The 12,993-nt window shown below is 37.3% G+C and overlaps 1 protein-coding gene across 1 annotated transcript in view; it reads right to left on the bottom strand.

The window, feature by feature from the left end:
• Nucleotides 1-2,286: 2,286 nt before the first annotated feature.
• The window catches only part of RAD23B (RAD23 nucleotide excision repair protein B), a 35,646-nt gene continuing 24,939 nt past the window's right edge, over nt 2,287-12,993 (bottom strand). The window contains exons 7-10 of the mRNA XM_021533994.2: nt 8,760-8,883; nt 7,701-7,831; nt 7,126-7,302; nt 2,287-5,277 (exon numbers count right to left, since the gene is read on the bottom strand). Of these exons, the coding sequence (XP_021389669.1) occupies nt 5,164-5,277; nt 7,126-7,302; nt 7,701-7,831; nt 8,760-8,883 (546 nt within the window). The 3' untranslated portion in view covers nt 2,287-5,163. The remainder of the gene's footprint in view (nt 5,278-7,125; nt 7,303-7,700; nt 7,832-8,759; nt 8,884-12,993) is intronic.

Below are 12,993 nucleotides of genomic sequence, written 5' to 3'. Positions count from 1 at the left end.
AGTGCTCCCTTTGCAGCTGGCATGCTTTCTTCAATAATAAAAAGAAAGGGGAAAAGAAAGAAAGGGAAAAGAAAGGAAAGGAAAGGAAAGGAAAGGAAAGGAAAGGAAAGGAAAGGAAAGGAAAGGAAAGGAAAGGAAAGGAAAGGAAAGGAAAGGAAAGGAAAGGAAAGGAAAGGAAAGGAAAGGAAAGGAAAGGAAAGGAAAGGAAAGGAAAGGAAAGGAAAGGAAAGGAAAGGAAAGGAAAGGAAAGGAAAGGAAAGGAAAGGAAAGGAAAGGAAAGGAAAGGAAAGGAAAGGAAAGGAAAGGAAAGGAAAGGAAAGGAAAGGAAAGGAAAGGAAAGGAAAGGAAAGAAAAGAAAAGAAAAGAAAAGAAAAGAAAAGAAAAGAAAAGAAAAGAAAAGAAAAGAAAAGAAAAGAAAAGAAAAGAAAAGAAAAGAAAAGAAAAGAAAAGAAAAGAAAAGAAAAGAAAAGAAAAAAAGGAAAAGGGAAAAGGGAAAAGGGAAAAGGGAAAGGAAAGGAAAGGAAAGGAAAGGAAAGGAAAGGAAAGGAAAGGAAAGGAAAGGAAAGGAAAGGAAAGGAAAGGAAAGGAAAGGAAAGGAAAGGAAAGGAAAGGAAAGGAAAGGAAAGGAAAGGAAAGGAAAGGAAAGGAAAGGAAAGGAAAGGAAAGGAAAGGAAAGGAAAGGAAAGGAAAGGAAAGGAAAGGAAAGGAAAGGATTCAGAGTAAGGACAAGAGAGTGGGGGTGGGAAGAAACAAACTTAATTCAAAGATATAATTAAAAATACATGTCTGACTTTGACAAGACTTTGAACAATTCTACAGATACAGCCACACAGACCTGTGGGAGACATAGCCTTATTTTTTATCTTTGGCTGCTGCACTTTTAAAGTCAAATGCTTCACATTACAAGGACAGCAACCAACCCTTCCCCTTGGATGGCAAACAGCTGCCTGCTGGTGTATCTGGTTACTCCTGGTCTATCACATCTAAAATCTCTTATCTCAGGCAACAAGAATTTCAAGGATGTTGCTCCTTGCCCTCAGCACCACAGAGTAGCCACATTTATGTGTGGAGCTGTATAAAAATAGAGAGACACCTATTTTGAAAAACACTTTGCACTTCAGGTTTGTGAGACATAACTTCATGAAGCACCAAGGAAAATGCCAAAGCAAAGGGATGACGTGGAGAGGTCTTCAGACTCTACCACTATTAGTTAGTCCAGACTACTACCATTATTGAAGAGTACATATTTGTCTTTACTAGTTTCACTGCAGTTTGGACAGGAAATTCCAGAGATGCTGATGTCTTCATGAACATGTGCTTTGATTAGAACTGGAGTTAAATTGTGTGTGTTTAACATTTATTTCTCTTGCACAGAAGTAAAGAAGTTGAGAAACAGAAACCAAAACAGAAATTCTTTCTGTCAAGAAGTTTCTTGACAGAAACCAAGAAGTTTCACAAACTTTTTTTCTCCTCACAGGTTATATTCTGTGAAGAAATATATCAATACAGAACTGGTAGTTCACAATTAGAAGTCAACATCAGCTGCAGTCTGTAGATACAGGCATCTGCAACACTTATCAGTCATGTCTTCAGTGGTAACTGAATACTTAAATTTTTCCCACACATCACTTAATCACAGATGAAATAAACCTGCTTTTCTGGATGGTTTAATGAAGACACAAGATTTTGTAAATTTTGGCTTCATAACCACATAGTGGTGGATGTTGCCGTGCCAAAACAATGTTTTCAAATGATGTGTTGAACACTGTTGGCATCCCAAACAAGGCACAGAAGAATTAGAAAGGTTACTGACAAAGCTGTTCTCCCCAGTTCCACCTTATTGTTTCCATTGAACTACAGAGTATTTTCAAATGCAGAAATTGTAGGTCAGTTCTGTGCACAGAGCTGGATTTAAGAGAAATCGGAAAATAAGAAAGATGTGGCTGCCTCCAAAACTCAGAATAAATATCCAATGAAACCATGGATGACAATATGCATACATTATTTGAGGACTTGGCTTTGTGTCTCTGTTTGATTCATTCACGTACATTCTTGAAGTGAAGCTCAACACAGCACTCCAGAATCGGTCACAATCTGGCTTCAAGAGTGATTATCTCACATTCCTAAAAAGTTCTTTCAGTGTGGGGTAAGAACAGGACATTTAACCAGTAAAATTGCTTGGGTTTTAGCTGGATTAAACAGGCAGCTCTGGAGGAGGTAAATGAACCAAAGCATTAAAATGCAGCTGTAGAGAGGACTTAAAAACAGACAACTACAGAATTAATATGACTTCAGAGTAACTTTTTAATCCCAATTAAAAGTGCATCATAAATAGCTTTTGTCTAAGCAGATATTCAGAAGTTTTACAACAAAGGTAAAGACTACAGTACCAAAACTTAGGAAGAAATACTTTATTTTCTCAGCTACTGTTCAGAAAGCCCTGAGGAAACTGATCCCCAAATCCCTAAGAGATCTGCAGCAGAGAAGCTGAGAAGCACTCTGTGCAGACAACTCCCGGTAGTACTTGGTAGAAAACGAGGCACAACATACCTAGGCAGCTTGCTCAGGTCACACCTCCTCAACACCACATGAATTCCATGTATTCTTCCCTTTTGGCAGCTACTACAAAGAGAGACATGATTCTCCCTGGCAAGTATCCCGCTATTGGACAGGTAACAGTTTTTGCTAGCATGTAAGGTCAGACACCTGTTGTTCATCAGAAGTCACAAAAACACTGTTTCACTGCTGGAAAAAACGGGAACAGCATGACTAGTAAGGCTTCAAACACAGCAGCCATAAATCCCTCAGTCACTCAGCATACAAAGTTACAAATGAACAAAGCTACTAGTTTTTTTTCCTCTTTTTCTCCTTTTTTTTTTTTTTCCTTTTTTTACAAAGAACAAGCTCAACAGACTTTAATTCAAATACATTTATAATAAGTAAACATTTCAAAATCAAAAATGGAGGGAGTGGACTGAAACACTCAGACATTCTTGCTTTACTCTCCACCCTCCTAGAGAAGGAATGGTTATTTCTCATAGCAGTTTGATCAGTACAGAAGACTCCCACAAACTAAAAGCTTTTGTCTTGGTTAGGTATTAGCTATGTAGTAAAAGTACATTCAAGAAGTCCTTGTATCAATTTGGTGTTTTTCAAGTACCTGACAGCTGGTCCTTTTACAGATAACAAACAGCCCCTTTTGGCATGCAGTGCTAAATCAAAATCCATCTCTCTCAGTTCACAGATAAACTGAGAATCCTATTTAGATGAAGTTTACTAGCTGACTCAGGTATTAATGTCTCTAAAATGAAAACATTATTAAAGACTTTTTTCCTATTTAGCAGTATCACATCTCCTATTGATAGATTTGGGTTGTGCTACTGATCACTTAGATGACATTCATCTAAGAAATTTTAAAAGAATAAAATCTGAATAATTAAAATACACATTATCTGAAAAAATATCACAGATGTATAAGAATAGAAAAAAAAGTAAAAGGCTTTAATACATTTCATTGTTTTGAGCAGATATTTTTACAGACTATGGCCAATCAATGAAGAAATGAAATACAAATGTTTCAGTCTTTTTAGTTCGTTTTTCAAGACACTTGACTTGTACTCTGAGCTTAAGTAGTAGCTAAGTAGTTAATCCACTGATAAACTCAGCAAAAAATAATTTTTTAGTTGTACCACTAAATCACTAAAATCATTAACATCATTAGTAGTACAGGAATTCAGTGCTGTACCACTAATAATACTTTTTCCTGGTTACTGTAGAGATAAATTTGTAATCCAGGTAATTGGACTACAACAGTAGAAAAATCAAACTATCCCCATGTTGTGTTCAGGTAACGTTGCACAGAACAGCTTTAGATTAAATTTACATTTGTTTTTATTCATAGTATTGCAATGATGGGCAAAATTACCTCTAAAAGTAAACATGTATTAAAAAAAAAAAAGATTGTTAACATTTTATGATGACTAAACAAAATAAATGATAAGTAGGTATGAACAAGTAAGATTCAAAACTCTGTAACCAGAGTTTATTTTCAATAGAAAGTTTCGAGTGTCAATTTTTTTTACATTGGAATAAATTGACAGTTTGCTTGATATCTCAAGTTTTGAACTTCTCATCCTTATAAAGTGAATAAATCCCCAAAAATCCTTACTTAACAGAAATATCTTGAACACTACAATCTACTCAAGAGCAACAGAACACTTACAGCTCTACTATAAAAGCTGGTTCAATGAAGTTGGGAAGGTGAAATTTGATTTGATAAAGTCTCATTGCAGCGGACAAAAATTAAGCTTGCAGTTTGTTTGCTGGCAGAAAAAGAATACTCAACTCACTAGAGTGCATATAACAAAACCAAACATGCAATCTATTGCTTTTGAAACTTTTACTGCAAGATAACATTAGAAGAACAGTAATTACTTATCTATTTTTTTTTCCCAAAGAGAAAATATGTAAACAGGATAATAATTTTTCTTCTGTATGTATACAATTTCTCAGATAATTTCAGGGGACAAAGGAGGGGGTGGTGTTTCTCAATAATCAGGACAATTTTAACTGTAATAGGTTTTCGTTGGAAAAAAGAAAAAAGCCAACACTGTTCTAATTCTGTGGTTTTTTCACTACTTTAACACAGCTGAAGAAAAAAACCCAAATACGCCTATTTGGGCATTCAGGATTGCATTTGCTCAGATCTTTTAGATTTCACAAAGCTGCTATCCAGTGTTGCCATGAAATACAGACTGCAAAATCTACGTAGTACGGGCTACTTCCAATGTCAATACTAAGTGGAAAAGAACATGAAGCAGTGCATTACACTACATTTCTGGAACTAGTACAGTAAGAGTGAAAACCTAGAAAAAGTTAACCTACAGTTTACAGAAGGAACTAATTATCTGCAGAAGCTGATTTTTTGGTTGTATATATATATTTTTTTCTTTACACTGTGCGATTTTCTGCATCTGCTGATTTAAAACAGACATTTGAAACTTGTTGCTTCCTTTGCTTTGTTGCCTATGTTCTCCCTTCCACCCACCCCCTATATTCCATACACCAAGCGTTATGAATATAAGCCCAAATATCCTAGACAATCCAGTGAACAGAGTTAGTGTAATGCACTGGTGTGAGGTGTGAAATAGAAAAAAAATTCTCTCAATCTTCATCGAAGTTCTGCTGTAGAAGAAAGTTGGCAGCCAGGTTCTCGTTCTTCTCGCAAGCGAAATATGCCTGTATCACAAGTCCTTCAGGAAATCCTAATGCCTTTAACTGAAGAAAAGAGACATATTTAGCAAGTGCATTTTGCATGTTAGGCTTCTTTCTATGTCTAGTGCCTTGAGATGTCACTTAAGCAATTACTGCCTTCTTGAAAATAATGCTGCTGCCTAGCTCAATGCAGACTTTAGTGAGTTAAAAATAAGGTGCTGCCTCTGCCTGTAGTAAAGAGGATCCTCACTTGAAAAAGTGACTGGATTAAGTCTAATGAAGCACCATAAAAACTTGCCACTTCTTTAGTGACATAGTAAGTCTAAAACAGACCTGGGTCACAGTACTGCCATGAAGTAATGGCACATTGCACTGGTGCAGGGAAAAAAACCCAACTTCAAACAATGCTTATTTTAAACAATTACACAAAGCTTCAAAGCACTTTTAAGAAAAAATTGGCTGGAAGAAAACCTCTCAGCCTGTGATCTTTAGTAGGCTGTCCAGCACATCACATTAAGACATATTTTTAACTGTTTATCTTAAAAAATTAACTACACATTGCAGCCAAGACAAGTAAGCTGAGAGCAATCTGATTTTCAGAAGTCAAGGAATTAATTAATGTCTGGAACACAGTGGCAACTGGGCATGAGAACATCAGAGAAGAACTTACTAATTTGCCAATGGTTCAGCCAGCACTTTGGGCACTCAGCAAATGAATTCTTGTTTTACCAAAGGCAAGTACAGTCTACTATTTGGAGATTTTCTTAAAATCCTCACAGTACCTGCAAGGCATTTCATGTATGGGACAGACCAAAGAACTATGAGAAAAACTGTGTCCTATTATCTCACACCAGCCATTCTTAGATTTTATTTTGAGACCACAGACAGCATGAAGGCATCAGCTGCAATACTAAGACACTTAAATTTTGAGGTTTGTCTTTCATGGAAAGAAAAAGAAGCATATGTATCTCTGCTGGGTTTCCAAACAGGCAGTAGAGGTGTAAGAGCTCTACTGCATAAAATAGCTTAAAAAGGAAATGCAACAGACTAGAGAAGATGAGAACTTGTGAAGAAGCACATGGACAAATAATTTTATTAGACTAATTTTATTAATTTTATTAAACTAATTTTATCAATTGCTAATTTCCTCAAGATCTAGAGAACTGACACCTGTATTCAAATTCATATCTTCTAATAATCCTTACTTGAACTTTGGTTTTGCCAGATGAAGAAACACTGTCTTTCGGGTACCAAACCACTACCACAGTGTGCCAAAGTCTTGCAATTTGTCCTGAGAAAAATCTCAGGGGCACTGCCATCTATGCAAAACCATATTTAGTCAGTCACACAGAATTTATGTATGCAATATACCACCTCAGAGTATATTTTCATGCTTACCAATACTTTTAGAAAACTGTAATTAACAAATTGGCATGAACAGATAAATAACTGAGTAAAGTTTTGACTTCAGTTAATGTACTTAACTATGAGTGCTCTTACTTTCCAAGTACTTTGCAAACAGTACTCAAGCAGCCAGATCTTTGTACCTGGAGACCTGTCATGGCACAATCTAGAGCAGTACTGGCTGAGGCTTCTGCAAGAGGAATTACTTCCTAAATAATTCCTGAGGGAAACCCATTCCATCATCAATTATCACAGGATGATGTCTGATCACTTAAAATGCTCTGCCTCTTCTCAGTAAGACAGATTTAAGGTGTTTTAGACTCAACTGCTATAAAGCAAGAAGATACATGATTTGAAACAAGGCTACAACAGCTATGAAATGCCAAGTATGAAAATACCAAATATGATGCAAGAACTACTGACCTAAACAAAGTTTAAGTTAGGTATATCTTAAGCATGCACCAGAGTCAACACCCCACAGCAACAAGAATTTCAAAAAAGGCTCACCCTTTCTATAGCTTCTTTTTCCTGAGGTGTTACTTGAATGTAGTTCATATGAGCATTCCCAGCATCTCCTATTCCTCCAGTGCTCGCACCATCATCACTGCCACTTAAACCTTGGCGGGACTCAAGAACTGGCTCATTCAACATATGAATAAAGTGTTCCTGGTGCTGGCTTATTTGCTATGATGCACAGAACAGGAAAAGAAAAACATATATTTAAGAAACTGAAGTTTAAGAATGCCAACAGACAAGTAAAAATATTTATTTTCAGAGAATTAACAAGCCAAAGGGACATGCAAAAAGTGCACAGAGAAAAATCATTATATCTAACTAGAACAAATGCAATTTTTATGCTTCAATCCTTCCCACTTCCTCACCCCCTCTGCACCCCTTATGAAGCCTCAAATTTGTGTCCAATGTCACAGAAAATACATTCTGTACAGCAGCAACTGCTGAAAAGCAAGCAATAGAATGTTATAATTCTTAGTAATATGTTATCCCAGACAACATCAACATATGACTCTCTTGCAAAGCTAGGTCAGAATTAGTAAGCATTATTTTCTTCTTTTAAGACCCACCTGCAGTAGTTGGGGGTTTTCCCGTCCAATTTGCTGTAGCAATGCCGGCAACAGAGAAGGATTTTGCTGTATAATTTGTCTCATCTGCTGGAATTGAGGCTGATTTCGTAAAAACTCAAGTGGATGATGTCCTGAAAAAAAGATCAGTGAAATAACATGTTTTTTAAGAAGTTACTTAGAATCTTAATAAAATGCATAAGTACACTGCAATTTTAGATAGAAACAGGATATTAAAGTGGAGGATACACCACTCACTGAAGGATAAAAGAATTTGCTTCCTCACTCTAGCTTTAAGCAAAATTTCTTTATTCTAAAATTAAACAATACATTTTCCTTTTCACTCAGTCTTCTCTTAAGATCCGAGAGCCTTGTCCTCATCTCCAACACTTCCCTCTGGGTGTCTCAGCTCTGGTTAATCTCAATCAGACACATCTACCCAATCCACTGTCTTGTCTCTTGTATCTTGAGCACCATTTCTAGACAGACCTTTCCTACCCCTTAATTAGGCTCCTTTCATGTATTCATCTATCCCCCTTTAAGAGGGAGATAAATACATGATAAATACCCTTCTCTTCAGCAGGCACCAGCCACAGTCAAAGTGCTGCACTGCTGAGTGAGGAGTCCTAGGTCATTTATAGGTCCCTCCAGTGCTATACTTCATGGCTTAATTTCAGGTTTCTCCCTTGATATCCTAGCTTCTGTGTGGTAAATATATTAATATAGTCACACTGGACAGTGCCCAGTCAGTCAGAGTAGAAAAACAGAGTTTAAGTGAGAAAAAACACAACCCACCCCACATCCATGGTTTTACACTTAAGAATCCAGAACACTGAATTAAAGTAATTGTGCAAGTTCACTGCATTTTTTGAAAACTTTGCACATGATATACAATTAAGCACTTGTCCCTGGAAAGTACCACACTGGGAATTTCCACGTTAACAACTCTTACCCAATTCCCTCTGAATGGCTCACAAGCACCTGGAACGTAAAACTGACTGAAAAATAGACTGATTAAGGGCACATTGTTTATCATATTTTCTCCAACCCAGCCTTTCTTACCTCCTAGTGAACTAGTAGTCGTGGGTATAGTTGCTACTGCTGCTGCCACTGCTGAAGACTGAGATGCACCAGTGCTTGGTGGTTGAGGCGGGTCAGCCACAGCCTGATTATCTCCAGGTATACCCTAAAGCCACAGTTCACATCATTACCCACAGGTTGCTAAAAGACATGTTTCAACTGCATGCAGTGTTTGGATTTCAGAAAAAAGGGGAAAAATTAAAAAAAAAATCATGATTTCTCTGCAAATACAAGGCAAGATCCTGTAAGTTATTAATTTATAACTGACAGAGAACACCATGAAAAGATTAATTTTATTTTTTGGCAGGAAAAATGTGTGGTTTGTATAAAAAGGCGGTAAAGCATGCCCTGCATCAACTTTGCCCAGTAAAATAAAAAGTGCTTTGAATCCTGTTTAAAGATATTTGATATGAATGAAAAAGTTAACCTAGATATACTGTTACACTGTTATACTGTTGTGCAAAAGTGATATTACAGCAACAAACTGCAGTATAAAATGCTAGCTAAGATTAACAGCTCCATACAACTCGCAAGGAACTGAGAAGAGATACCAGAACATAGCTCTTGGGACATTTTTCCTCCATGAAAAGCTGTCATTCATTATATCTTTAAAGTGAAAAGGTCTGTATGTCACCCAGCTTTAGGAAGTTTAAAAAAAAATAGTTAACTTTTGCTTTTTGTTTATTTTTTATGTGCAAGCAACTTTATATATGAACTGACTGCTCAGAGGGCTGAAGTAGACCAAGCTAAAACATAATATTATGATAAACTAGAATGCTGGATCTAGAACAATGATACTTCACTCTATTGCTTTTCTCCTGCATGGAAATCCTTCAGGCTTCCTACCCTAAACCTCACTGCTTTCCTCACTGTCACTGAATTCCTGCACCAAGTCTGTCCTTTTAATCTACTTTTCTGAAGCCCGGAGACTTACTCATGCGAGAGAGACAAAGAATATTACCACAAACCCTGTTGGAACAGCCCAGAGAAGTTACCCAAACAAGGGCCACCCTTGTTTTGGGGAACCACAAAATGTAAGGAACTGGGGGGAGGAAAGGGGGGGGTGTGAAAATATTACAGAACTACAGGGTAACCAGACAATTAAGAGGTTTGCCAAGCCTACCACAAAAATCACTGATTGGTAATGCAGATTAAAAGTCCTGCTGTAACATGATCTTCACATGGTATGTTCATCATTACACCTGAACAAAAAGGACGAATATACAGCTAATATAGAGGACACATCTAGAAAGGGAGAACTGGACAGTGCTCCAAGCAATATTCTTTGCCTTACTTGTTGACTAAGAAGCACATCAAGGTATAAATAACCTGATCATCAAGTGCACATTTAAGCCACCCAGGGGAATAAATGCAAGATTTTCCTGTCACATACTTCATTACCTTCACATGGCTCAGTAAGCTTGCTACACATCCCTCCCTCCACTGAGGGGGAGGAGGATTCCATTCATGGTATAATTCTGATGTAACTCTCCCTTATCAGTGGCTTACAGAGCACTGATTAAATACCTTTTCCATCAAATCAGTAATTTCTGGCAGTCCAAGCATAATGTAACAATTTGGGTTAGTCTTATGAAATTACTAGTTGATTTCACCTATTCACAGGCATACGTCATCACTGCAATCTGTGTCCAAATCAAACACCTTGTGCTTGTTTAAGCTTCTAAGTTTGCTCTTGAATGGAAGGACTGTGCAAACTAGTTCAAACAAATTTACTTAGAAATTATTTGTCATCTTGAACATCATCTTAACTCTTGAATACAAGCTTAAAGTATCACTCTCCAAATAACAGAGACCGTGTAGAGCTGTAATCAGACAATGCCAGTGAGGCGTATGGACCTTGCTCGCACAGGCACACAACAGAATAAAGCATGGTATTAAACCACACACAAGCCACTCTGAATGCAAACGCTGCTGGGACAGCAAAAAAGGCCACTGTTGCCTTATGGTGGATGAAACAATTGTTTACTGTTTTACAGAGCAGTACAGTGGTTTTTAGCTGACATTGCTCTCTGCAGGGCAATAATCACATCAGGTCCAGCTTCTGCACACAACAGAGAACAAAACAGCTCCAACTCAGGGGTACTTAGAATGGTCATCTAGTTCCACTGACTGACCAGTTCATGTTTGACCAAAAGTTAAAGCCTGTAAAGGGCATTGTCCAAATGCCTCTGAAACACTGACAGGCACAGGACTTTGACCACATCTCTAGAAATTATGTTCAGTATTTGACTACAGTCACACTAAAGAAATGTTCCCTAAAAATATCCAAACTAAGAGGTTGGTTGCTGAACAGACAACAAAACTCCTCCTTAACTACAGGTTAGGAAATCCTTGGCTGAAAGAGAGATCTGAATGTAAATGCCTCCGAAGATGAGTGTGGGGCATAGAAAAATAAAGATCATCTTTTGCAACTCCTTCTACAGCCACAGGGCACAGAGACAGGATTACACCTATAATCCTCAATGCTCATGCCATGAAAACTGAAGAACTTGCCATCTGAAACATGGACAACAAGTAGAATCTTCAGGGCTCATCTGAGGAGCAGCTGTGCTTTAATTACAGTTTAAGTCCTTTGCAACACCTTTAGCTTGCTGTACCCAGGTTCTTTAAACCTGGCCAGTGTTGTTATAGTTACAGATCTCAATGTCTTAATCCTAATCTGCTGATTATATAAAAGATAGTGCTGATGATAATTTTGACGTGAGTAATGTAGAGAGAGGGTCAAAGAACAGTATCATCAACAGATCAGATCAACAGGAACTAAAAATAACCTTTCTGTGATGCAGCAGGAGAGGAAGGAACATCTTCAGACCCCAGCAGATCCAGAAGAGTTATAAAGACCATCTAGAGCAAAAGGATTCTTCTAGAAGGACAGCAAAAAGTCTTCCATCTAATATGGTCTCCAAGAACAAGACCATTCCTCCCTACTCCCTTTTCCAGGAGGAAGAAGAGGAAGAAAAAAGAAAAGGTATTTTCCAGTGAAGGATAACACAAAATATAAAGGGACATCTTATATAACAGAAGGACCAACTGAAGGACTAGAAATAAACTGTTCATTGCAGTCAATGCATTTGGCAGATGTGTCATGCAGCTCCATCACAGAGATACTCTATCTCTGATCTGGAGTTCCTGACCTGAAATAAGCTAGAGGAGAGAAATGACAGAAACTGACTGCATAAGAAATGCACACTGTATAGGACTGCCACACACACAGCAGGCCAAACACTCAGGGGAAGCACTGAATTCATGGTGTATTTACAGACTAGATGAACAGTAAACCAAACATTTTTACAACATGAAAAACAAATGTTTGAACTTGTGGACTTATGACAGAGAATTGGGACCTACTGCATTCACCCTTGCTTGGCTTAATGCTAGTTGGGAGTTAAAACTCTTCATATTCTTGTACTCAAAACATTTGTTGTCAGTTTAAAATCTGAAGATCACAGTCTTGGGAACATCAATGTAACTAAGAAGCATGCCAGGGTCTTGAAGTTTTAACTACTGAAGGAAAACTTCATTAACAAAATTGAAGTTTTATAACTGGAGGGTAAAGATGCCAGATTTCTTATCAATCAATCAGAAATTCAATCCACATGTCTTTTGCAAGGATTAGGTCAAGATATCTGGTTGCCAGATTCTAATAAAGTTCAGATATGCTAGGAGGAAAAACCTCATTGGGGAAAAATGGTATGCCAGAGCAAAAATTAAATGTACTGGAAATACTGATTAAGCAACAAAATCAGACAGCTTCTACATGGCTACCGTTCACCTGTCAGATTAAGGTATACAACAAGAAACAATCCAAAAAGCCCAGGGTTTCCAATGAAGTGAAACTACTCTTCTATTTCTTCTCATGCCAATGAAGTTCATTTAACCCTTCAAGCTTTACTTATCACATGAAAATTGTTTATTTTCTAAAACACTGCTGAAATGAAAACACCAGTTAAATGAAGCACAATTTAAAAAAAAATAACTTCTCAAACCTTTCCGTTTGTGAAGCATATTAAGAACACCAAATTATTAGCAAAAACAGTGAACTGGAACTTAAGGAATGGTGATGACATAGACACAAAAGTACAACTAATTAACTAATGCTGTCACTAAAAGGTGACACAAAACCATTGAGCCAACCATTGGCAGTTAAAGTTATCACTGTAACTGGACATACTTTACAGACATATCCATATCAATC

This window comes from Lonchura striata, chromosome Z (genome assembly GCF_046129695.1).
Source record: "Lonchura striata isolate bLonStr1 chromosome Z, bLonStr1.mat, whole genome shotgun sequence".
Lineage (NCBI taxonomy): Eukaryota > Metazoa > Chordata > Aves > Passeriformes > Estrildidae > Lonchura > Lonchura striata.
The sequence above is the reverse complement of the archived record's forward strand: the minus strand, read 5'-3'. Positions and strand labels throughout refer to the sequence as shown.